Here is a 27661-nt window from a genome sequence, read left to right as displayed (position 1 = left end):
ATATCCTTTCAGTGACAGGATAAGAGTGGTAAACTATTTTATTCTTTGTCTGAAAATACCTACTTCAATCATAGTTTAACTATATAGAATTTAGTATTTTTCCTCAACACTTTGAAGATAGTATTCGGTTGTCTTCTGGCCTCTATTCTAGTTACTGTTGAGAAGTTTGCTATTGGTCCCATTTTCGTTCCATTGTAGATCCTCTCTGTCTCCCTCGTTGCTCTTGAGATTTTTTTCTTCATTCTGCTATTCCGCTATGATGTGTATGTGTGCTTGCATTTATTCTTCCTGCTTGGGATTCACTGAGCTTCTTGAATCTGAGGTTTCAAGTCTTGAATCAGTTCTGAATAATTTTCAGCCCTTATATCTTCAAATAATGCTTCTCTTGAAGTTCCTATTAGAGTCTTGCTGGCCCCTTTCACTCTCCTTCATGTCTCTTAGTCTCTCTTCCGTATATTTCATCTCTTTATCTCTGTGAATTGCATTCTGGGTAACTTCTTCAGATCTATTTTCCAGTTCACTATTTTCTCACTTCAGACATGTCTGTTCTTCTCTCTACCCATTCATTTAGGGATTTTTCCCCTAATGTTTCAGGAATTTACAGACCATAGCATTGACCTATTTTAAGTGTACAGTTCAATAATTTTGAGTAAATTTTTGCACTTGTGTGACATCACCACTATTCAGTTTTAGAATGCTTGTATCACCCCTGAAAGTTTCATCATGCCCTTTTGAGGTCACTCCCTGCTCCTGCTCCTTGCCTCAGCAACCACTGACCTGCTCTCTGTCTCTGCAGTTTTGCTTTTACTGGAAATTTCATATAAATAAAATCATATAATCTATAATATTTTTGTCTTCTTTCACTTAATATAATGTTATTTGTTTATACAATATATTAGATTTAGTTTTAAGTATGTTTTTGAGTTTGTTTTGCTACATGTATCCGTAATTCCTTTTCATTGCTGAGCATATTTCAGTGTATGAATTTACCACAATTTGTTTATTGACCGGTAGAAGGATATTTGGATTTTACCCCATCCATTTAGTTTCAATTATTTTAGAATTTTAACTTTAGAAACTTCTCTTTCAAATTTTCCTCTTCGTTTTTTAATGGTCTTTGTCTTTTCTTCTGATTCTTTTATGTTTTAATTATTTTTACATACTTATTTAATATTGTCTCTTAGACTTTTTATTATCCTTCATCCTGAGTTCTTTGGGCTCTAATCCTTCTGTTGTGTCAAAGGCTCTCACTCATGGTGGATTGTTTACTCTTGTGTTTTGTAATTTTAAATTGGTGAGTCCAGTTTTGGGGGGGGGCTTGCTCTTTCTGCGAGAGTCCTTTGTTGCCTGGATTGTTCAGAGTGTCTCTTCAGAGAGGTTTTGTGTTTGCTTCTGCCAAGTGCCCATGGGGTGTTACTAGCCCAGAACCAGTCTTTGTGTAATTTCTCAGTGGAGCATGATGATTTTGTATCACACAGTTTGTCTAAATTTGTACTCCAAACCCATTTAAGATGTCAACCTGGAGCTTATTTTTCTTAAGAAATTTTTTTCTTACTTAGACCCCTGGTAGAGATAGAGAAGCTGGTGTATTGGGTTTTGACGTCAATGTACTAATTTTTAAAGGTCCCTCGTTTACTCAGGAGTTCACTTCAACCTCTCCCCTCACTTGGGCCCAAGGTTTGACAGATCCTCAGTTCCATGGGGATCTCAAAAGCCAAGCCCCTGCTTGCTAATACCCATCCCATTTTTCCTCTTTCCTTCTCTCCTGGACGATATTAGCATCAACTCTTATCCTTACCATTCTGATTTTCAGATCTAGTTTTATCTCTGGCACTTGAAGATTTATTGCTTTTTCTTTTTTGCAAGTTCAACCATGCATTAAGTATTTTTTGTAGTTTTTTATCCAGCCTTTTATGTATTTGTAGCAAGAAGGATTTTTTTGGTTTTTATTTGTTTGTTTTTTCTTCTTACTAGAGTCAGAAAACTCAGTTAAGATTATAAGTATTTTTAAATAGAATACTGAACTATAGTAATTATAGCTATAATTACTAAATGAAAAACATCTCCTAAAACGTAACTTGCTATTAAATGAGTATAAACTTTCTAAGATTATTAGCTATTGCATTGCAGTGACATTTTTTAGACATGTGACTTCATTTTTCCCTGGCTACATTAAGGCAGTCATTTAATTAGTTATGTTTAATTTAACTAATTAAAAAGTTAGTGTTCTTTTTAATTAGGATTTGTTTGGATTCCATGCTTAAGAAGGCACACAAAGAAATTTGCCATTAGATGCAGAGATGCATTTTTTATTGTTGTTCCCATGTTGAGAGCAGTGCTTCCGACCAAAATAGCTGGTATTCCCCTGTTTTTCCATATCTACTGTGACTAAAGCCAGTTGTTTTAATATTCCCTTTCTTCTAATCTTTGGAAAATATCTGATGTTTGTGGTACATTAGATATAATTAACGTGTCAAGATCACTGTTTCTTTTATAATGTAAAGTTTTGAGTATACGTTACTGTACTCCTCCTGTTTCCCCTTAATTGGTATTCTAGAGTAGGAATTAACTAAGTAAAATAAAGAGAGAGATCTATTTTGAATTTCCTGGTGAGATTTGTATCAAAGTCTCAGAATAGAAGTGAAGCATCATAAACATATGAACCATCATTCCAAAAAATTTAAGAGTTTTAACCTCTTCTAAGTGGAAAGGTAGAAAAAGTTTTAGTGTCTCTTTGCATATCATTTGTTGAGAAAAATCAGTTGCTTAACATGTTTGCTTTCTCATTCATAATGTAAGAGGAGTAATAAATAGAAGAGTCATGTTCTGTTGCTATGTCTGTTGTTAGATTCATTTATAATTATGAAGTCAGCTCTTTGATGGCAGGGCTGGAGTCACCTCTGTCTAGAGCTTATGTGTCACGTGTAGCGTATAAGCTGTGCCGTGCTTTTATTTCTCTTTTTTTTTTTTGAGGAAGATTAGCCCTGAGCTAATGTCTGCCAGCAATCCTCCTCTTTTTGCTGGGGAAGACTGGCCCTGAGCTAACATCCATGCCCATCTTCCTCCACTTTATACGTGGGACGCCTACCACAGCAGGGCTTGCCAAGCGGTGCCATGTCCGCACCCGGGATCCGAACTGGCGAACCCTGGGCCACCGAAGCGGAACGTGCGAACTTAACCCCTGCGCCACTGGGTCGGCCCCCTTATTTCTCTTTCTTGCTGCACATCTTTGGATCATTTCCTACTCCTTTGTGATTAGGTAACAACCACAAAATAACAAATATCAGTTCTGCTTCATTGTTTCTAATAAGAGGTTGAATAAGGTAGAGAGTTTAAAACTTTTGATTAACTGTTTTAGAATTGCTTTTGCATTTATTTACTCTTTCCCTTAGTGTAGTCATAAGCAAGAGTTGCTTTTTAAAATTTAAACTCAAGCATAAATACATAAAGACTTTATAAATTATTCTTTGAGCTTCCCAATTGCCTAGTTGTCAATCCTCAAACATGCAAAGCTCTTTGGTGTTTAGTAAGGGCCATAGCAGTTCTCTCCTCCACCTAGAAGGCTCTTCCCCCAGAGGAAGCATAGTTTACTCCCTCACTTCCTGCAGGTTTGTTCAAATCTCACCTCGTTAGAAAGGCCTTTCCCTTTTACCATATCTAAAGTAGAGAGGGCCTCGGGAGGGTGGTGCCAACACCTTACCCTGCTTAATTTTTCTTCAAGGCACTTTTCTCTCCCTGAAATTATCTATTCGTTACCTTGTATTGCTTGTCTCCCCACTAATATATAAACTCCTTGAGGGCAGGACATTTGTTTATGTTCTGTTCCTGGGAGTTAGAACATTGCTTGGCATGTCCCAGGTGCTTAATAAAACTGTGTTGACTGACCAAGTGAGTGTATTATAGACTTGTGGCCTAAGGGCAGAATCCAGCCCATATATGTTTTTTTGTTTGAGCTTCTTTGTGTTTTACTCTTCCAAAACATTATTTGACATTATTTCAAAAGGCCGGATTTTTTGCTTTCCTTGAAAAATCAAGTCTGTGAACCCTGGGTCTTTATTTTTGTGTGGCAGCAATTAGTTGGACTGAGCACTGGACTGCTTCCTTTCTAAGGGACCTGCGTTCTCCACTTCCTCACAGTCTTGACCTCTTTCTGTTGAATCTCGGACAATGAGACTTAATACCATTTTCTGTTTATCATTTGCCTGCTCCATTATATTTTCTTAGACTTGGCCCATTTTACTAATTGACGCTACCTGCCTGATCCCTGTAGGCATTTAGTTAACAACCTTTTTTCCAAGTCATAGCATTTACACTTCCTGTGAAGTTACCTTCTTCAAATTTAAACTTAAAAGCATAAAATGAGGAAAGATAACAGAAGTTGTGACTATTGCTGAAGGAGATATACATTGAATTTATAAAGCCTATATGTTACAAAAATGAAGAACTCTCTTTAGGCCAGTGATCACATGAAAGATGCTCAACATCGTTAGTCATTAGGGAAACGTACATAAAGACCACAATGAGATACCACTTCACACCCGCAAGCATGGCTCTCATCAGAAAGACGGATGAGAGAAAGTGTTGGTGAGGATGTGGGGAAATTGGAAGCCTCATTCATTGCAGCTGGGAATGTAAAATGGTACAACCACTTGGGAAAACAGTCTGGTAGTTCCTCAAAAAGAGTTAGCATATGACCTGACAATTCCACTCCTAGGTATATACCCACGAGAAATGAAACAGACATCCATGCAAAACTTGATACAGATGTTCAAAACTTGTACATGGTTATTATCTGTAATAGCCAAAGAGTGGAGATAACCCAAATGCCCACCAACTGATAAATGGATAAATAAACGTGGTATACCCATACAGTGGACTGTTATTCAGCAATAAAAAGGTTTGAAGAACTGATTCATGCTACAACGTGGTTGAACCTTGAAAACATTTTGCTGAGTGAAAGAAGTCAATCACAGAAGACCATATATTTGTATGATTCACTTTATGTGAAATGTCCAGAATAGGTAAATCTGTAGAGACAGAAAGTAGATTAGTGGTTGCTGTGTAGTAGGGTGGGGGATGGGGATTGACTGCTAATGAGTATGGAGTTTCTTGTGGGAGGAACAAGAATATTCTAAAATTAGATTGTGGTGATGTTGAATCCACTTCAAACGAATGGATTGCATGGTAGGTGAATTATATCTCAATAAAATTATTTTTACAAAAAAAGAACGTTTATTAACAGTCAAGAAACAAATCATCAAAATGTCAATGGATTTTTGCATACCAGATCATTAGCTAATCTGCAATCAAGTACAGTCTCAGCAGTAGCCCTAGAGAGAAATAATTGTTGTTCATTTAAATTTACCCTCCATTAAAACAGTGAAGCCTGCAGACCTGTAATGCCCCATGCCACAGTCAGCGTGCTCTCTCAGTAGGTCTGCTCTTTGTCATGCCTTATCAGCATGGTCTTCTCAGTGGCTTTTGAGTGCTGTGACATAAATTTGTTTAGTTTGAAAAGTAAGCATCTTGGGGGCCCACCAGAAGTATTACAAAGAATCCCTGAGTAGTAACATACTTAGTAAACGGAGCTTTAGTAATGGGAAAAAAACCCAACCTGACGTCTTGGGTTTTGCTGTCCGTCTGTTAGAAGACACGGCTCAGGAGGAGAGTCTTCGGTGGCATTTTATTACATGTCCTGTGACTGCACAGAGGCTCCCGAGATCACCTTTCAAACACCCCATCCGGCATACCCTTTTCCATTCTGTGATTTTAAGGGATTTCCAAGTCTTGTTAACATAGAAGATCAGAACTGGAAGGGGATTTTATAAGTTATCTGGTTTAACTCATGATTTTTACAGATGTCCATTTTGCCAGTAATACTGAACTCCCTTACTTTGTCATTACTCCTGAGGTGAATATAACATGGTACTAAGAGCAGCACCAAAATGATAAATTAGAAGTGTAGTGGGAAATCTTTTCCTTGTTAATTATTAGTGAACCTGAAATTTAGAAATTTAATGCACTTATTTTGTTTTCCTTGATTCATTCAGACTGAAACAAAATTGGTCATATTATGTGTAAACTGTTTTAATTCTCCTTGATAGCTTTATTTTCATTTACAAAAAATAGTGTCCCTATTCCAACTAATATTTAGTTAGTTTTGATATTAATTGGAACTTTCTAAACACTTTGTAGGAAATGTATTTGAGCAAAGAAATTTTAAAACAAAGTCTTTTGCTGAATAGAAAGGAAAGGGGATGGTCCCACAACTGTAGCTGGTGGGGCTAGACAAACTAAAGAAGTCAGATGAGAAACGAAAGCACGCATATGGATCAGTGGTTATTCTGAAGATGAAATATGTATAGTGGTAGGGTTTTCTTTCTTACGTTTTTAAATCAGCTTTCTCAAGGTATAGTTTACATATACTAAAATTTGCCAGTGTATAATTCAGTGAGTTTTGACAAATGCATGCAGTTCTGTAATAACCTCCATAATCAAGATATGGGACATTTTCATCACCACCAAAAGTTCCCTTGTGTTCGTTGCAGGCAGTTCCCTCTCCCTTCTCCCTGGAACCATTAATCTGCTTTCTGTTGGTGCAGTTTTGCCTTAAATTTTGTGTAAATGGAATCTTACACTATGCCTTTTATGTCTACCTTTTTCGTTTAGTATAAAACTTTTGAGAATCATTCATGTTAAGTATCAACAGTATCTTTTTATTGATGAATAGTATTCCATTGTCTGGATATACTACGTTTCTTTCATTCAGTCACCAGTTAGTGGACATTTGAATTGTTTTTAGCAGTTAGGAAGGAAGTCGTTATTGGCATTCATGCATAAGTGTTTGTGTGGATGTAGGTTTTCATTTCTCTTCCATAAATACCTAGAGGTGGGATTGCTGAGTTGCAGGTTAAATATATGCTTCACTTTATGAGAAATTTGCCAAATTGTTTTCCAAAGTGGTTGTACCATTTTGTACTCCCACCAGCAATGTTTGAAAGGTCCAGTTGCTCCGCATCATGGTTATGGTCAGTCTTTGTAATTTTAGCCATTCTAGTGGGTGTATAATGATATCTCGCTGTGATTTTATTTTTATTTATTTATTTTTTTGAAGATTGGCACCTGAACTAACAGTTGTCACCAGTCTTCTTTTTTCTGCTTTTTCTCCCCAAATCCCCCTAGGGCATAGTTGTATATTTCAGTTGTGGGTCCTTCTAGTTGTGGCATGTGGGACACCACCTCAGCGTGGCTTGATGAGCGGTGCCATGTCCGAGCCCAGGACCCGAACTGGCAAAACCCTGGGCGGCCGCAGCGGAGCGCACGAACTTAACCACTCAGCCACAGGGCTGGCCCCCCTCACTGTGGTTTTAAATTTGCGTTTCCCTGATGATGAATTATATTGAGTGTCTTTTCATGTGCTTATTTGCCTAAAGGGAGTTCTTCTTCTTTGTAACATTGATACAATAATATTATTGATACTTGGGTTTTGTCACTTGTCCCAATAATGTCCTTTATAAGCTTTTCCATCCCCAGACCCAATCCAGGATCACCCATTGGGTTTAGTTGTCATGTTTCCTTGGTCTTTTTTAATCTGCAACAAAAATCTCAGTTTTCTTTGTCTTTCTTGGACTTCTTTTTAAAAAAACTATAGGCCTATTATTTTGTAGAATGTCTCTCACTTTGGGTTTATCTGATGTTTCCTTATGATGGATTCAGGTTATGCGTTTTTGGCAAGAATATCACAAAAATGCTCTTGTATTCTTCTCAGAGGCATCATATCAAGAGGCACACTATGTGTTGACTTATGTGTTGCCCAACAAATTTTTGCTAAATATGATGTTGTGAAGAATTCTCCTATTATCTGCTAGAATTTTCTTAGTTTTGGCTTTTGGTTTAGATTTATGATCTGTTTCAAAATAACCTTGAAGTGTGATGTGAGATGGGGATTGAGATTGATTTTTCCCCCAACTTTTTCCCGTTAATTTTCTTGTTCTGTTTCTTTGATTCTGCGCTTTATTATTCTACTTTCTTTGAAATTTAATTTACTCTTCTTTTTCTAGCTTAGGGTGAAAACTTAGACCAATGATTTATTTAGACCTTTTCATATAAGCACTTAAAACTATACATTTCTCCCTAGTGTTGCTCTAATGCATCCCATGAATTTTGATATTTAATATTTCATTGTCACTTAGTTCAAAATATTTTCTAATTTCATGTGTAATTTCTTTTTTGACCTATGCGTTATATAGAAATATTTGGGACATTTATAGACATCTTTCTGCTATTGGTTTCTGACTTAATGTATGTGTGTGTGTGTGTGATCAGCAAACTTACTTTCAGATTTTAATATTTTGAAATGTGTTGAGACATTTTATGGCCTAGAGCTTGTGTTCAGTGTTGGTGTTCCATGTGTACTTGAAAAGAATGAATATTCTGCCATTGCTGGGTGTAGTGCCCTTTAGATATCAATCCAGTTAAAGTAGTTACTAGTGTAGTTTGTGTCTTCTTACTGATTTCTATCTACTTGTTCTGTTATTATGGAGACAGAAGTGTTGAAATCTCATCTATAATTGTAGACTTGTTTCTATAATTGTAGAATTGTTTCTCCTTCCAGTTCTGTCAAGTTTTGCTTCATGTATTTCAAAGCTATGTTCTTATTTATGAGTATGACTTCCTGATTTGTTGATCTTGTCATTGTGAAGTATCCCTTTTTATTTTTTGTAATACTCCTTTTCTTGAAGTCTATTTTGTCTGACATTAATGCTACCACTCCAGCTGTCTTAAGTTTGCTGATGCATGCTATATGTTTTCCTCCTGCTTTTCACTTTCAGCTTATCTGGATCTTTATAGTTAGAGTACATGTATTAGAAACAGCGTTTTTGATAGCGTTGGATTTCACTATTTTATTTTGCTATTTGTTTTCTATTTCGCCTTTTTTTTTTCGGTGCTCTGTTCCTCCTTTCATATTCTTTTGGACTAATCAAAATTTTTTTAGGGGGTGGCCTGGTGGCATAGCGGTTAAGTTCACATGTTCTGCTTCTCGGTGGCCCGGGGTTTGCTGATTCGGATCCCAGGTGCGGACATGGCACTGCTTGGCACGCCATGCTGTGGTAGGCATCCCACATATAAAAAAGTAGAGGAAGATGGGCACAGATGTTAGCTCAGGGCCAGGCTTCCTCAGCAAAAAGAGAAGGACTGGCAGTAGTTAGCTCAGGGCTAATCTGCCTCAAAAAAAAAAAAAGAAAAAGAAAAAAAAATTTTTTTAGTATTCCTGTAGTTCTTTTTTTTTTTTTAAGATTTTATTTTTCCTTTTTCTCCCCAAAGCCCCCTGGTACATAGTTGTGTATTTTTGGTTGTGGGTCCTTCTAGATGTGGCACGTGGGATGCTGCCTCAGCGTGGCCTGACAAGCAGTGCCATGTCTGTGCCCAGGATCTGAACGGGCGAAACCCTGGGCTGCCAAAGCAGAGCGTGCGAACGTAACTGCTTGGCCACAGGGCTGGCGCCCCTTTAGTTCTTCTGCTGGCTTTTTGTCTATACCGTCTCTGCAGTTTTTTAAATATATGATTTAGGATTACAATATGAATCCTTAACTTAATCCAGTTCCCTTAGAGTTTAGGTTGTACCATTTCACATAAAATGTAGGAAACTTGCAGCAGAATTCCACTTACCACTTCGTGGTCTTTATGCTATTATTGTCGTATAGACCACATCTGCGTACATTTTAATGCCCATAATACAGTGCTATGATAATTTTTATTTTAAGCAGTCATGTCTTTTAAAGAAATTAAGAGAAGAAAAAAATATACTTTCTTATAATTACCCATATATTTACTGTTTTAATGTTTTTCATTTCTTCTTCTACATCCAGGATTCCAACTGATTTTATTTTTCTTCAGCCTGAAGAAATTGCCTTAGCATTTCTCGTGATGCAGGTTTGCTAATGGTGAACTCTCTCGGTTTTCATTTACCTGAAAATATCTTTATTTCACCTTATTTTTTTACCCAAATTTTTGAAGGATTTTTTCTAGATATTGAATTCTGGGATGTCTGACAGTTTTTTGTTTGTTTTCTGCCATCACTTTAAAGTTATCATTGTTTTCTGTTCCCATTGTGTCTGATGAGAATTCAGTTGTCATTTGTATCATTTTTCTCTGGTATGTAATGTATCCTTTTCTTCTGACTGCTTCTAAGATTTTCTCTTTATCTTTAATTTTCAGTAGTTTTACTATGGTATGCCTAGTTATGGTTTTAGTTATATTTTCTTTGCATTTATCCTGCTTTGAGTTTGCTCTATTCTTGAGTCTTTATGTTTCTCACCAAATTTGGGGAAATTTTGGCCATTATTCAAATATTTTTTCTACCTTTTCCTTTCTGTCCTCTCCTTCTGCAGTCTAATTACACGTATGTTAGTCTGTTCTGCACATTGTTCTACATGTTTCTGAGGCTCTTTTCATCTTTTCCTTTCAATCTTTTTTTTCTTGAGATTAGATCATTTCTATTGCTCTGCCATTTGTGTTCACCGACTTTTCTGCCATCTCCAATCTGCTGTTAAATCCACCCTGTGAATATTTTATTTCATATTTGTGCTTTTTGGTTCTAGAATGTTCATTTTTATAGTTTGTGTTTTCTCTTTTCTGCATTCATTATAACTGTATTTTCCTTTAAATTCTTGCATGTATTTATAATGACTGCTTTAAAATTCTTGCCTGTTAATTCCAGCATCTGGACCATAGATTGATTTCTATTGACTTCCTTTTCTCTTGACTCTGGGTCACATTTTCCTGTTTCTTCTCCTGTTAATTTTTTAATTGTTTGTTGGACATTGTGAAGGACACATTGCAAAGGCTCTGGATTTTGTTATCTTCTTCTGGAGACAATTGATTTTTTGCTTTAGCAGGCTGTTAAACTTGCTTAGACTCAGACGCCAGACTCTGTCTCCTTTGCAGTGGATAGTAGCTGACATCTCTGCTGAGGTCTTTCAAGTCTTTCGTCTGTTACTTTTTTGCTGGGCCCTTTGGAGTCTCTTCTGTGCATGTACAGATCAAGAGTTAGCCAAGAATTTGGGCAGATTTTGCCGTGATTTTTGTGGTTCCCTCCTTTCTAGCATTCCCTCTCACTTTCTAGCCTCTCTGGCAGCCCCGAACTCTGTCTTCTGATTTCTCAAACCAGTAGATCTGCAGCTTTCTGCTTGATTTCCAGCTGCACCTGCCAACCATGCTGACTGGAGAAAGCCCTCTAGCAAATAGCCATATACAGACAAATTTCACCTGGTACAGTTCCCTTCTTTTCTGGTTATCTATAGTTAGATAGCAAACTACCCCAAATGTAGTGGCATTAAACAGAAACAGTCATTTATTACTATTATTATTATCCCTCGTGGTTCTAGGGCTTCACTGGACTCAGTTGGATGGCTCTTGGTTGGGTCTCCTACTGTCCTAATCAAATGGGGGTTGAAGTCTTCTTGACATCTTCCTCACTCTCATAGATCTCGTGGTTGATCCTGGCTGTTGCCTGGGACCCAGTAGGACTGTCAGGTGGAACACGAATACGTAGCCTCTGCCTGGACTTTCTCATGATGAGTAGGTTCCAAGAACAAGAATCCTGAGAAGGCAAACCAAGTGGAAGCTCCATTGCCTTTTTCATTACCTAGCCTTGGAAGCCATAGCATCACTTCTGCCACATTCTGTTCAGTAAGGCAGTCACAAAGCAGAGCCTATATTCACGTGGAAGGAATTAGACTCCACTTTTTTGGTGGGGAGGAGTGTCAAAGAATTTTCCGACATGGTAGGAAACCACCAAAACTTCTTTCAAATTTTGTATTCCCTCCAATTTTTGCCTGCCTTTGGTCATTCTCTAGTGCCTTCAAGTAGTTGTGTAGAATTTATGATATTATCTGGTAGTCCAATACAAACTACTCCATCATTACCAGAAGTGAAACTCTTTCTCCTCCTCTTCTTTCCTCTGTAGCACTCATCACACTTGACGTTTAATATAATTTATGTATTTATTTGGTTTATTTTGTGTCTCCTCCCTCTAAAATGCAAGCTCCGTTAAGTTAGGGGATTTTGTCTCTTTGGTATCTGCTAGGCACATTGAAGCTGCTCAACAAATATTTGTTGAACGAATGGATGAGTCTTTAACTCTTCAAAACAGCCATAAGTAAACAAAAGCCTCTCACTGACAGAGGTGGAGCCACACATTGTAGAGCCTTGTTCTTTCAACACAGTTGCACTGGTACACTCGCATATCTCAGGTTTCCTTCTCCTTGGATTACGGAACAGGACACAGAGATTTTGACATTTCATTCTCATCATGACTGTCATGTGTGTCAATTAAGCCGACTAGATAGTTGGTTACCGTTCAAATGAAATAGCATGGGAAAGTACCTGGTGCAGTGTAAAGCACTAGGAGATTATAAGGGGTATCGATCATTATATGCAGTTGCATCCATTAGGCTGGCTTTTTCAGATTTCATTTTCAAAGTATGTTTCTGTGTGTGTAGGTTTAAAGGACGAATATTTTGAATTACCGAAACAATAATAAAAGTCATAGCAATGTGTTTATAATAAAGTCCTTACTAAGTTCGTATTAATGTTTCGTCTGACTTTTTTTTTTTTAGGAACTTAAGAGATTTCAGAACTTTGTGAAACACTGTCCTCCTTTTGATATTGTCATTGATGGGCTCAATGTTGCCAAAATGTTTCCTAAAGCTCGTGAATCTCAAGTCGTAAGTACATGTTTTATTTTGCTATTCCAAATCTCTAGAAATATTTATTGTACCCATTTGTGATCTTCCTTGGGTCTCTTAGCTCCCCGTTTATCCTTCCTCTAAAAATAAGCTCCTAAGGTGCCACAGTGACCGACAACTCATCTAAGATTCATTGTTTTCATCTCAGGCAAGTAAGCGGCTCTTACAGGCTGGGCAGGAGTGAGAGATGAGAAAGTGCATGTAAGAAAGGGCCAGTTCAGCCCTTTTTGTATAACTTTTCGCTGACGTTCTTCTAGGTCTCTACTCTCTCTTTGGGGTTTCTCTGTCATTTCCCTGTGGGTCACATCCTGCAATTTGAAACTATCAACATGCACTGTATCAAGAGGTATTCATTACTCACATTTGTTTTTTCCAAATACAGTATGTTCATAAACTAATCTAAACAGTTATTTTTTGGTAAGATAATCATTTGTTCTATCAACTTATAAATGCCCTTGTAATTTCTAATAGTGATATCATGATTTTTTATAGCAGCAGTGTGCAATTATTTTAATCCTCATTTTACAAATTAGAAAAGTGAGGCTAATTTTGTACACTAAATCCTTGGAAAGCAGTCATAACATCAAAATTAGATTGCAGAGAGCTCTCCTGGGTTTCTGGCTTGTGGCCCTTATCCCTGGCAAACTATGGCCATTCATCTGTAGTTAAACTCTGTTACTTCTTAAAAATTGAGGCCAACTTAAACAGAGAATCGCCAGTCCAATTTGGCCATTTATACTCAGAAAAGCTTACAAGTACTAACAAAGGACAAGGTTGATTTACAGAAATTTATATATGCTTTTCCTTTATATTTGAGTCTACATTTTTATGGTCAACTATGTGCTTTTTAAATCCTTTATTTAAAAAAAAATCACAAGAGCAAGTTGAAAATATTTTTGTCTCTTAGGTACTTGAAGGGGTCTTTGAGGTGGTAATATTGACAAAGGCAAAGCTGGGAAAGAAAGCATGACATTATTATCGCTAGTGCTGGGTAGAGCTCAGAATCAGAAGAGCTCGTTCTGAAAAGTTCACCATCGAATCTGTGAGGAATGAAAGTTTCGTATTTGTTTACCTTTTGTTTGACTTTCAGCTTCACACAAAGCACTAAAAATTGGCTTGCCAGAGATACACATCCCAAATTGGGCTAACTTTTTGGGGGAAAGTAACATGTTGAAGATAATATAGTGGACATGTCCCCCAGCATTATGGGATAAAAATGTGCACATTTTGAAAGATGTTAGCAGATGTTGGCAGACAGAGAGGCAAAGAACAAAAGATCGACCAGGGAAATCACAGGAATCTCTGCTACTTTTAGCTTTTACTCCTAAAGGAATTTAATGTTAGCAACAGTTGATGTGACAAGTAGTTGTTATTACCCAGCTCTTCAGAGCACTTTTATCTTGTGGCAACGCACTGGCATGAGATTTGGGAAACCTCAGCTTGGGGACTCAGCGTAGAGACACCACCTGAATGAGGAAAGAGGAAAAGAACTTCCTCCTGAAGTTTTTTCTCGAATCTCTAAAGCTAGAGATTTGTAAAAAATAATGGCAAATCACATTTCCCATAGGCCCCTGTGTTATGATTTTTTGGGTAAATCTTACTGGCAGGCCCTATTGTGGCTTAGTTCCATTCTTACACACTTTCTAGGTTGTCAGAAGTAGCTTCCCACTTTTCCAGTTGATCTTGTAAATAGCATTTTCGCTTAGAAGTTAAGAATGGGGCGTCTGGAGCCAGACCCTTTGAATTCCGATCCTGGCTCTGCGACTTCATAGCTTCCGTAGTTTGAGCAAGTTACTCAACCTCTCTGTGCCTTAATTTCCCAGTCTGTAAAATGGAGATAATAATATCTCATAAAGATGTTGTGAGGAATAATTAATACGTATAAGCACTTAACACATAGTAAGTACCTAGTAGGTGTAACTATCATTGTGAGTAGTGTCCAAATTCACTTCCCAAATGGAACCATCATTCTTGCTTTCAGCAGACCCTTATTTGGCAGTTGAAGATTTTCTCTTGTCATGTCATCCGTCTCAGTGGAGTTGAAAGTAAATACAAGACTGCCTCAGTGTTAGATGGCATCTAGTCAGATACTCAGCTAAGGCTTGATTGAGAATTGAAGCCAGCACCATCAATAACAGACAAAAAATTTTAAATATGATGGTTTTAAGAAATTTTTTTTCTGATTATCAAAGAAATGCATGTTCATTGTAGAAAATTTGGAAATTACAAGAAAGAAAATTATATATAATCCTACTGTTCAGCAATAATCACTGTCAATGTTTTATTTCCTTGTAGTAGTTTTCTATTTTTTACCTAGTTGAGCTCCAACTGTGTAAATAATTATATATCTATATTTTAATTTACAGTTGTTGAAAGCTCTCAGTAAAAGTGAAATTATAAAAGGAGTAGAAGAAAACATGTGCTTTTTAAAATGTTTGAGATGGAAGGACCTTCGAAGCCTACGTAAAATCCAGGAGCTCTAATGGGAAGAATAGAGAAATTTGCTAGATAGTAAGAAACACTATAAACACTGTTAAATGATAACAACAAACTGAAAAAATTGTTTACAACACGTGACAAAAGGCTCATTTCCTGATTAGACCAAGGAATCTTATGCCTGTAAGAACAAAATGAATTATGAAGTAGAAAAGTGGTTTAACCTTATTCATAATTATAGATATGCAAATTAAAATATTTAGCCTCCAGATTGGCAGAGATTTACAAGTTGGTAGTATTTAGTATTTTAAATGGTTTGGAGAGGTAGAGAGGAGGGTATCAGTGGAATATTTTTCATGGGTGATTTGGCTATAACTTTGAATACCTAAAATGTTGAAATTCTACTTGTAGGAGATATATTCACACTAGTACATAAAGTTATACATCTAAGTATTTTAGTTATACGATTGTCTGTAAGCAGAAGAGTCTAATCCACCTGAATATCTATCAATCTAGGACCTGATGTATGTTGAAACATCCACTTTGAATGACTGAGGTAGACCTGTATGTGCTGATACAGAGCAACAGCCAAAATAAGTGTAAGAAGCAAGTTGAAGAACAACATGCTTAATATGGCCCCGCTTGCGTTAAAAACAAAAGATTACACATATGTAAATGTTAGATAAGTTTGGATATGCCTAGAAAATTTGTAGAAATTACATACACAAAAAAACAATAGTTAACTTTGAGAGTTTGGGATAGAATATAAGAGAATGAAAGGATTTCAGTTTTTCATTTTTATTTTTTGAATTTTTTTTTTTACAATGAGCATATATTGCTTTAAAATAAAAAACAAACTACCATCAGGAAAAGAAAAAAGTGGAAAGACATTCTTGGTAAATATTCTAAAATAACTATAATACTCTAGTCTTGTGGATATACTACAATTTTTTAATCCTTTCTCTGTTGGTGGGCTTTTTCGATTGTGTCTGCTTTTTCCTCTGGTAAGTCATGCTTGGAAGATCTTTGCACTTGTTTTAGGTGATTTCTTTGGAATAGATTCCCAGAAATAGAACTCTGGAGTCAAAGGGTATGGCTGTTTTTAAAGGTCTCACCATATTGCCAAAATGCTTTCCAAAATGATTGTAGCAATTTATGCTCCCACTAACAGCGTAGAAAAGTGCCCAAATAGAACACTTTTCTTCAAGGTTGCTTGTTACATGATGGCTTCAACTATTTAGTTACATTTGTGCCATGGATCTGCTAAGTGAAAAGAGCTGGACAGTTTTTTCCTGCCATTATTTAGGTCAAACATTCTTTAAATTTGTAAACAAAGTTTAATAAAATGGCCCAGAAAGGAAATATTCTGCACTGTCATATTTGGCCTCTTTATCGCTCTCTCTTAATACAATTGCCTATAAGTGTACATAAAGGAAAGATTAGGAATCCTAGTTCTATGAGTCTTGAGTTTTTTCATCATTGTGTGAAGTTTCCAGATTTTTTCTGTAGAATAATCATTTATGTTGTACCCATGAACTCTGCATCATATGTGACAAATTATTCTTGGTCCTTTTCCATTAGTGGTTACTTAGATATCCAACATTGTTCTCTGTAAGCTCATAAATGAGAAAAGACCATTTTTACGTTCATTATTTAGAGAGTAGGACCATGATCCCATAGCTTGATCTCAGAGCATACTTAGGGGTGACAGAGATTAAGGAGCTAAAAATAAGTTCTGGCTGTGAATTTTATTTTATTTTCTTAATTTTCATATGCACCTTTTTTTATGTATTAATTTTTTTGAAGTCAGGGTATGTCTTATAATTGATGTCAGCAGAAACTTGCCAGCTGCCGTGTAGAGCTGGGACTCAGTGGTCGTCACTGCCTGGGTGTGCACAAGTTAGCTGAACACAGCGTATGTCTGTTCATCCACTTGTCATCTCAGTTGAGTTAGTTATATTGGCAGCTCCACACACCGTTTAACCTAAATCTTAACTTTAAATATTTACTGAAGGTTTTCTAACAACGCAGTAAAAGGCAGTGGTAACTGACACATTTCTACAGATTTTAAAGTGAGGAGAGATTGTTATAACTGATTTTTGCATTTTGAAAAGCTGTCACTCAGGCAGCAAACTTCTGTCTGCCAAAAGCTTCCCATAGACATTCAAGAGAAGTTGATTAACTTACAGAGTGGCATAATTCATTGAATGAAAAAGCATTAATCAAATGCAAAATATAGGGAAAACCCAGTATTCTTCCATCTGTCTTTGCTGTTGGTCCTAAAAATTGTACAAAGGAGAGATGAACAACACAGGTTCTCAGGAGAGTGGTATGTAACCTGTCGCCAGGAGGCTGTACAGAGCTGCTGTGACCAAAAGCAATTCAGAAGAGCCTGAACCCAGATATGAAGGTGTATATTTAAGTGTTACTTCTGATTCCGAAAAAAAGAATATAGTATGGAACTGGATGGATTGATATATGATTTTGTTGGTTATTAAAAAAGGACAATTTTTTTGTTCATTTTTTGCTTAAAAGTTATTACTAAATCAGTGCTTCATCTTAGAACTTCTGGTGTCTTAATACTATTACAGGATATTCTCAATGGAACTGGAGACTGTAAAGTCCCTGGCTAGTGTGGCATAATTCAGGGTCTTGACCAAGTCATATCTCAATTCTTTGGTATCTGCTTTTGTTTCCTTGAGATATGATTCATAAACCATAATATTCACCCTTTTAAAGTGTACAATTCAATGGTTTTTAGTATGTTTACAAAGTTTTGCAACCGTTACCACTATCTAATTCTAGAACATTTTCATTCTCCCCAAAGTAACCCCATGCCCATTAGTAGTCACTCCTAATTCCTTCCTTCTCTTAGTTCCTGACAACCGCTGATCTGCTTTCCGTCTTTACAGATTTGCCTATTCTGAACATTTCGTATTTTCACTTAGCATAACGTTTCCATAGTTTATCTGTATTGTAGAATAGATTAGTGCTTTGTTCCTTTATATTGCCGAATAGTTTTCCATTGTATGGATATACCAAATTTTTTTCATCCACTCTTTAGTTTGTGGACATTTGAGTTATTTCCACTTTTTTGGCTATTAAGAATAATGCTGCTGTGAACGTTTTGTGTACAAGTTTTTGTTTGGACATGTCTTAGGTTTTCTTGGGTATATACCTAGGAGTGGAATTGCCAGATCAAATGGTAACTCTCAGTTTAACCCTTTGAGAAACTGCCAAACTTCCAAAGTAGCTGCACAATTTTCCATTCCCATCAGCAGTGTATAGAAGTTCTGATTTCTCATATCCTCACCAACACTTGTTATTATCAGTCTTATTGATTATAGCCATCCTGGTGGGTATGAAGTGGTAAATCATTGTCATTTTGATTTGCATTTCTTAATGACGCGTGATGTTGAGCATCTTTTTATGTGCTTATTGGCCATTTGTATGTCTTCTTTGGAATATGTCTCTTCAAATTCTTTGCCCATTTTTTAATAGGGTTACTTGTCTTTTTATTGTTGAGTTGGAATTTTTTTGTATATTCTGAATATTAGATCTTTATCAGATATATCATGTGTGAATATTTTCTCCCATTTGGATTGTCTTTTCAGTTTCTTGATGGTGTCCTTTGAAGCACAAAAGTTTTTAGTTTTGATGAAGACCAATTTTTCTGTCTTTTTTTTCTTTTGTTGCCTGTCATTGTTGGTGTCATATCTAAAAAATCATTGCCTAATCCCAGGTCAGGAAGATTTGTGCCTATGTTTTATTCTAAGTTTTATAGTTTTAATTCTTACATTTACAGTGTCTGCATTTTAGAGAAACAATTTTGGGTAGATGGCTAGCCAACATAATTTAGAGTATAGTGAGATTTATATGGGACTAGCCTTGGCCCTTTCTAATGCATTTATTTAACCTTCTGTATATCTGGGCAAAATAAGACTTGCTACTTACCTTGTAGATGTTTTTCAAGTGTACAGTGTATCCTGCTTAAAAAATATTTATTTGGTTTCAAATTTTCAGGAGAAGAAAAGTTCTGGTTTGTATTTTTCTTTTTAAGAAGAGGGAAGGGTTCTGAGTGACTAGTGGATCAATTACATAGCCTCCATTTTGAGAAGGACAGAGCATCTTAGCATGGAATTATGATGTAGATTCAGTTACTGTTTATTGAGAATTTATTCCAAGCCAAATACTGTTTTAGGATGTGAGGATATGACTATGGCCAATAATGGGAATGCTAGGAACATGATTAGGCTAATAGTTATGTTATTTAAACAAATTCATAGTATATTGTGCATCCTGTCATCTATTAACAGTGATTCTTGTGTTTGTGTATGACTCTTTTCTTAGAAATTTACTTGAAATGTCAGAATGAAGAATGTTATTTACCCAAAATACATGGGATAAGAATTTCTTTAAAAATAAGTATTGCAAAAACAGTTTTGTAACATTCTCCAGAAAATTCCCCAGAAAATGTTGTCATTTGGGACAAACTGACTAAGTTAAAAAGTGTTAGCTACAAACCTTTGTAGAGCACTGGAGTTGGCCTCTCTGTAGTACTTGGACTGACGTCTCTTTGTCATTTACCACCTACTGTAACACAGAGTTTTTTGGATTTTCTTGGATTGGATTTCTTTTCTTTTTTTAATTTAATAAACTTTGTTTTTTGGAGCAGTTTTTAGGTTCATGGATTTCTTTTTATGAAAAGCAGTCCTCCAACAACATGTTATTTTGACTCTAACAAATGCTTCTGAGGAAAAGCATTGCATGGATAAGTGGAGGTAGAAATTAAATTGTGTTCTTTTTTTTAAGCTTAAGTGAGTGAGTAATTGTCACCACCATCCGCCTAATTGCTCAAGGTAAAACCTAGGGATTCTAGCCACTGTTACTCATTTTCACTAGACCCACATCAAGTTGACTGACAAGTTTTATTGGTCATAATCCCCCAACTATGACCTGTAATCCCATTACTACTTCTTTCCATCTCCATTAACATTGTCTCTCACCTAAACTCCTAAGTGGTCTCCTTGCTTTTTCTCCCTTGCCTCAATGACTTTCCATTACACTTAGAATAAAATCCAAGTTCTTTATCATGGAATGTAGTACCTTTCAACATCTGATCCTTACCTCTCTTTTCAGCCTCATCTCTGTTTTTTTCTCTTTGTCTTTCACTGAATTATAGACACACTAGAGCGTTTCCTGTTCCTCAGACATACTGAACTTATTCCTGTGTCCGGATCTTTGTACTTGCTGTTTTTCCAGCCTTTAATGTTCTGTCTTCAAATGGCTGGATCACGTATCAGCACCTCACGGGTCTTCCCTGATTCTTCTGAAGTAACCCCATTCTGCTCACCCGTCTTCTGCCTGTATTTTCAGTTACATCAACCTTAGTTGCTTCTGTGGTGGATTAAAAATGGTTGCAGATGCTTTGCAGTTACTCTCATCAGGAGATGGAGTCTATTTCCCCAGCTCTTGAATCTGGGCTTGCATTATGACTTGCTTTGACCAGTAGAATGTAGCAGAAGTGACATTGTGGAACTTTCAAGCAGTGACTCAAGAGGCTATACAGCTTATGCTATCACTCTTTAGGAACTACCACCTTGTGAATAAGCCCATGTTAGTCTCTTGAGGCTACATAGAGAGAGAACGAGAGAGAGAGAGCACGTGTGCACACAGCCATCCCAACTAAGACTCCAGACATGTGAGTAAGGTCATCTGGGACCACACAGCCTCCAGGCAGGCTGCCAACTGATTGTGAACACATGAATGAGCCTAGCCAATTCTATGTGAAACAGAATAACTGTCCAGCTGAGCCCAACCCAGATTGCCAATCCATTGTATTGTGAGAAAATAGTGCTTATTTTAACCCAAGTCTTGGGGTGGTTTATTACACGATAATAGGTAACTGATTTAATTCCTACACAGCAGCTAGTATCTACAGTTGCCTCTGCATTTCTTTGTTTAACTTATCAGTCTCCTCCATTAGAATGTAAATGCCCTGAGATTGAAGACCTTATGTGTCTTGCTCACTGTTACATCTTCAGGACTAAGAAAAGAGCCTTGAATGTAATAAATACTCAGGAGACACTTAGTGACTGAATGAGAGAATGAACAAATGATGTGCATTCAATTATATAATGTTAGAGATAATAGCTGCTTGTCAGGCTTAACTTTGAAAGACTTCTTGAGTTTTACTCTCGGCAACTTACCTCCCTTGCTAGCTATGTGACCTAGGTTAAGTTAGTTAACCTCTTGATGACTTACGTGAAGATTAAATGAGATACTCCTTGAAAAGCACTTATCACAGTGCCTGGCACACAGTCCAATAAATTTAAAAGAAAAAAAAAAAACCAACCTTGTGAGTGCATTTAGTTGTCCATGGTCTTAACTTTGAAGAAACAAAAATATGGTAGTTTTTTAGGATGTATTTAGTCTCCTGATTTAAATAACTGACAGTCACTCTTTTAATTGTTTCAATTTTGGGTCTTCATTCTTTTTGAACTGATGCTTAGAATTTAAACTTGTCTCTAAATGAATGGCCACCTTCTCCACAAAGTAACTAAGTAAGAAATATATCAACAGTACAGAAAAAATAAAAGACTGTATTACTTTTGATAGGCTAGGCTGTGCTGCTGTAATAAATCCACAATTTTAATGGCTTAAAACAACAAATTATTTCTTGTTCATGCTACATGTCCATTGTAGGTCACTGTGTCATCGTCATCATCCTCATTCCAAGACCCAGAATAACTTTCTGAAATATTGCCAGTCACTGTGACAGAGGGAAAGAGAAAGTGGTGAAGCACACCCTGGCTTGTAAAGCTTCTGCTCAGATATGATACCCAGCACTTCTGCTCATCTTTTATTAGCAGCTAATGCAAATTACATAGCATAGCGACACCCGAGCTCAGCAGGATAGGAGGGCAATCTTACCATTTGCTGGCAAGAGAAAGAGAATTAGTATTTTTGAATAGCTCTAATGACTGAGGTTGAAGATGTCTTGCTTGTTACAAGTCTAGCTCAGGAGCTAGAAGTGAGTTTCAGCATGGCAGTGCAAACTGTCTTTGCCTGGATTATTTTTTTCAACATCACTTTCCCTCACTGTAATTTTATGTAGAAAGAGCTGATGTTTTCGTTGATCATTTTCCCTAGAACGATCAGGTAGGAATTCTGAAGTCTCCATGACTCATACTTCACTTTCATTTTAAGGTGGTTTTTTCTTTTGAGCTATCTAGTCATCATTAATAATTGTTGATGTGAGAGCGCCTTGAGGAGATAGGAACAACATACTAACTTTTCACCTAGAAAACAAAAGGATGTAGAGTGGAAAGCTTCTTATCTTGCATTTTCTTTCTTATTATCTCCCTCTCCCACCCACTTACCCATGATTCAGTCCTAATGTTTTTGTTCCTTTCTCCTTTTGCAGCTTGCATTTTGGATTTTCAGTTGTTCATAAGCTCCTCTAGGAGAGGGTATCTAGGGGAAAAAGTACATCATTTCAATTAATCTTGCTAGCTATTCAAAACTCTGCTCTCTGTAGGTAATGGAGAATTGGTTAAAATGGCTTCAGCAGAATGGAAATTTATAATATAATTTAAAAAACGATGGCCAGACATCAGCACTGGATGCTTTCATTCTTACAGCTTGCTTGGGGCATTGAATAAAAGTAGTTTGGTGGAAAGACTGCAGCATTTGTTTCGATTGCCATCTCTTAAGTCGGTTTTACTACAGTGAGAGAAAAATAGAGGCAAAGGCATTAGCCATTAAAGGTCATTTGGCAGTAGCATTTACTTGGCAGTGAGTTTGCATTTTTTTCTGCCACCCAAGTTATTTTATTTCTTTCTGTTGATTTACATAACCTCTTGTCAATGTTTCAACACTGTAAAGAACCTAAGATACAATAAACTGTGCTCAGTGTTCTTTTGTGTATATAATCCTCAGCATATTTTTTTTGCCCAAACTGTAGAAATGTTGTGGAGTTTGACATCAACTGTGCTTGAAATTATGTTTCAATAATGTTAAAGTAGCCAGGAGACTTGTAAATACCTTACTGTGTTTGCAATGGCAGATGTTAGATTAAGTATTGAAGTGAAATTTTTATTATACCTCCTTAACTTTTAAATATTCTTCTCCATATAATTGTTCCTTCTGCTTGAAGACTAGCTCTGAAGGGCTGGCTTTAGAGGTAGAAGGGCTTGTTCCTTGGCTCCTAAAACTTGAATGTCATGCTGCTACTGTTGCTGTCGAAGAACGTACTGCCCCCATGTCTGCTCTGAGCAAGCGTTTGAGTAATTTTTTTGCTGTATTGAAATCTAGAATCAAATACTTGTCATTTTTCCAAGTTTACTTTCCTAAATTTTGTTGATCACTAATGATTGGAAATGATAAGTGATTGGAGATTACTTCTAAACATTTTCTTAATTTTCGTCAATTAGTTAATAATAGTTTCTTTCCAGAGGAATTTAAAAAGTCATTCTTTTAGTGTGTTTTTAAATTTTTTTTTATTTTTCCTTTTTCTCTCCGAAGCCCCCCGGTACATAGTTGTGTATTTTTAGTTGTGGGTCCTTCTAGTTGTGGCATTCTTTTAGTGTTTTTAAGGTTAGGATTACAGGAACAATTATTAATCCAGTTATTTCAGGGTTAAACTCTAATCCAGGAAGGGACTTCGCTTTTTACTTTATACAATTATATATTTTTACAAGTACTTATTACATTTCTATTTTTAAAAACTCACATATTTTTAAAGATAAGAAACTTTAAAATAAATTTTTAATATTATAAACTTATTCACTAATGTTTCTGCTGTATCGTAGAATGTGCCTAAGAATCACGTGGAGGACTTGGTAAAACGGGATTGCTGGCCCTACACCCAGAGGTCCTAATTGAGAAGGTCTGGGGTGAGGCTGAGAATTTACATTTCTGTAAAATCCTAGGTAATGCTGATGCTGCTTGTTTGGGGACCACATTTTGAGAACTGCCATTATGTAAAAAGAGTTTCTTAGAAGTACACTCATATAGCTTTACAAAAATAAGCAATTATAGAAGTCAAATACTCAAAATCATTAAAAATCTTAATGATTCCTAGATTGGGAATCTATTTTTTTAACTAAATATATGAAACTCATTTTAAGGTACTGAAACTTGGTCCTAAGAATAATATACTTCTTCCACTTTCAAAATAGAAGTTTGTCGTGTTTCCATAACCAACAGGTATGTTTTCAAGTAGTTGTGTTAGCATTATGATGATGTAAGTTACCTAGAGTATGATTTTTTTAAAAATGTTAAGTAGCCCAAAGAGAAGGTGCTAATTGGGGAAAACCTGAGACTGAAAGTAGTTATATGGAATATATAGAATATCAAACCAATGCAATGTTTGTTTCTCTCTAGGGCATCTGAAATAATCACCCAAATAAGTCACTGTTCGTATGTATTCATAAGCCTAAGATTCAGAAAAAAAGCAGTGGTGGAAACCATGAATGGGACTATGAATCTTAAGGCAGCTAATCTGGTAACAGCATTTAAGTCCTAGTTCATTAGGGTTTAAGAAGGGCTGTTAAGAGTTCTCTAATCTATAGACTTACTACATGAGGGAAAAAAGTAGATCTAATCTTGACTATTTATTTTTAAAATAATTACATCTGGCTACTCAAGGGTGGTCTAAGTGACTTGGGGAAATAAATAGGCATCAGTAGATGGCAATCCAGAATTCACTGAAATACACAAAAAGTGCTTCTTGTTTTGTTTCTTACTATTCGTCTTTCATGACATGATAACTCAGGGAAGTTGCATTGCCCTAAGTCAAATAATGCCAGTCTGACTAGGTACTTTGTTCCATCTATGTGGCATTCCACCCACTCCACCAGCTTGACACATGTAAGAGTGCTGTTTTGTCATGTGACTGCTGGAATAGTCTACACCACTCAGAATTATTCTTCCTTGTACCAACTGCTAATGAAGTGAATGATCAGCTGTCAGATCGGTGGGGTTTAAGTGAAGTGATCAAGGGAATAAGTAGAAAGGTGAATGAAGCCAGGCAAAATTTCTGTAATGAATTTGGCCTCATATCCCTTTCTTTCCAAACATTCAAAAAAAGGTGTACTTTGCATAGTGTTTGAAAGAAAATTTCCCAATTGCATTAATCAAGTGATCAGGTATCTTAGAACAGCACTGTTAGGAACACGGCGTTGCCAGGCTCCCATATCTCTTCTCTCTCTGGCAAAAATCTTAATGGCAGGTTGATTCTCCTCTTGATGTGTCACAGATAATGTTTGCGTGATAGCCATTTGGGGTGTGGTGAGATTGTTCTTATGAATCATTATTATGTGTACCTGGCTTCTATGGCAGTGTTTTAAAACATTTCTCAGGAATGTGGTAGTTAGAGGCTACCTATGAAAGTACAACTTCAACCAATTCAACCAAAAATTTTTTTTTACTATTTATTAAATCTGTAAGATAAGCAGCAATTCCAGAGTGAGTAGTAAATTTACTTAACACATGTTTTTGAATCTGTATAAATTATTCTTACCTAATTATTATAACAGTGGTAACACTTTATTAATCATTAATTTTGTGTTAATGTATTTCTATCAAGATAATTTTTTTCCTTTTAAAATAGTTTGTTTCAGACTTTGCACTTTAGTAAAGGCTGATTTTTCTCCCAAATACAGTTAAGATCAACTGATTTAGATCAATTCAATCTTAGGTTTTATTCCAGTGTTTCATTTAGACATGGCTTTTTTCTAGATAGTATTAGGAAAGATATATAGTTCCTTCAAGAATTCACCCCCTACCAAAAGGGATATTTTTTATTTATAGATTATTTCTGTCCCACTTTGTTCTATAGGAGATATAAGATGGTTATAATAATGGACACAATGCAGAAAATAAAATAAACTTAAAGTAAGTTAAAATAAAGTTAAGAAAAGAGCACAAAGGGAAAATAAGCTTAGGAAAAATAAGAGGTTTGAGGTTGTTACACAAAGTGCATACCATGAAGTGCTCTATTAATTGGGCTGTAAATTCTCTCAACAAACTTGAATATGAAAATATGATTGCCAGAGAGCAGGAGTTCGCCTTTTTCTCTGCCTCCACATCATCCATAAGCATCCCGCACTCCCATATAAACATCTCTCTTTACCTAAAGAGATTCTCGGAGGAGCTGGGATGGAGCAATATCAAAAAGTGGGAAAGTTTGAAAACATCCAATTCTGGTATACCTTCTAAGGAAGTATTTCCATTAGAAGAGTCAATGATTTGGAGTATTCGCATAATTCATAAGATCAAATGGAAACAAATTTTTCAGGGAAAGTACCATTACTCCTAATATTTAAACCAAAGAGATTTCTCTTTTGGGCGCTCTGAGTGCTATTCACAGCATCCTTGTTATGGCCAGGCAAATGGATTTTGTAAGCATCAGCAGTAAAGGAGTCAGAAGAACAGTGTCTGAGCTTGAGAGAGGCTTCTGACGGTACTGAACAGGCCTCAGTAACTCAGCATCATTGATGCTGTCTGCGCTTGGTCAGAAGGCCACGTAGCAGGACTCTGCTTCTTGACCTCTTTGGAAAATGGATAAGCTGTTTTTTCACTTCAGTGCCACAGTAACACACATCAGTACTAGACCTTGTTTTAAAAATATAACTATAGTTTCATCGCAGTTCTTAAAAATCTGGTCAGAAAGCGTGTATTCCTAATATAGCTCGTGTGTAGTAAGCACTCTCAGATTTGAAGAGGTACTCGGGTGGGGTTTGAGTATCAGAATTGCCCTCGGTGTTTAAGTAATTATAGCAAGTACCATTTCTTTAATGTGAAAAAAGAAGCTTGCAAACTTTACCTGACATCGTTTAATTTAATCAGCAGAGCTTTTTCTCAGTCTTGTCTAAACCGTAAATGCCTAGAAATTGCTTGTATATATAAAGTTATAGAATTAATCTAAATTGAAGCTTTCCAATTATGATATGTATCCCTCTCCAGAAAAAAATCTCCACGTTATGGTATGAATGGCAGGAAAACCTCTTGAAAAATTTCTCATCTGTTCAGGAAAGAGATAATAGATAGGCAGTCTTACTGGATTTAAGCTTGGAACGTAAATGGAAACAGCAGTTCCTCTTCAAATGGACCAAAATAACCCTGCAAAATATACATAAAGTGTTTTATCAATACCAGTCTTTCACCAAAATAAGAACTTGAAAGTGAAAATCACAAAGCCACGTAGTTCCATGGTTGTGAAAACATGTAAGTATACCAAATTCTTAGTTACTTTCCAATATTTTGTTTTATCAATTCCATTTCAAAGTCCATTACTTGGTTATCACTCTGACTTGTCACCAGAGAGAAAAAATGACGTATAGACATCATAACATTTGGTTCCTTACTCTTTGATTTCTAATTAAGTCCTAGCTTAAGTGAGTCACTTTGTGAAGGATGCCAGGCTGTGGGTATTAGCCAGCTCCTCCCCAACCCCTACACACACACACACA

The 27661-nt window shown here is 36.3% G+C and overlaps 1 protein-coding gene across 3 annotated transcripts in view; it reads left to right on the top strand.

Annotated features, from left to right (window-relative positions):
* Window positions 1-27661, top strand: part of PRORP (protein only RNase P catalytic subunit) — a 115611-nt gene that overhangs the window by 29961 nt on the left and 57989 nt on the right. For all 3 annotated transcript variants that reach the window (XM_046652901.1, XM_046652900.1, XM_046652902.1), the window contains exon 5: window positions 12621-12728. In XM_046652901.1, coding sequence (XP_046508857.1) covers window positions 12621-12728 — 108 coding nt within the window. The remainder of the gene's footprint in view (window positions 1-12620; window positions 12729-27661) is intronic.

This window comes from Equus quagga, chromosome 2 (genome assembly GCF_021613505.1).
Source record: "Equus quagga isolate Etosha38 chromosome 2, UCLA_HA_Equagga_1.0, whole genome shotgun sequence".
Lineage (NCBI taxonomy): Eukaryota > Metazoa > Chordata > Mammalia > Perissodactyla > Equidae > Equus > Equus quagga.
This window is presented reverse-complemented; position numbering and strand designations above follow the sequence as displayed.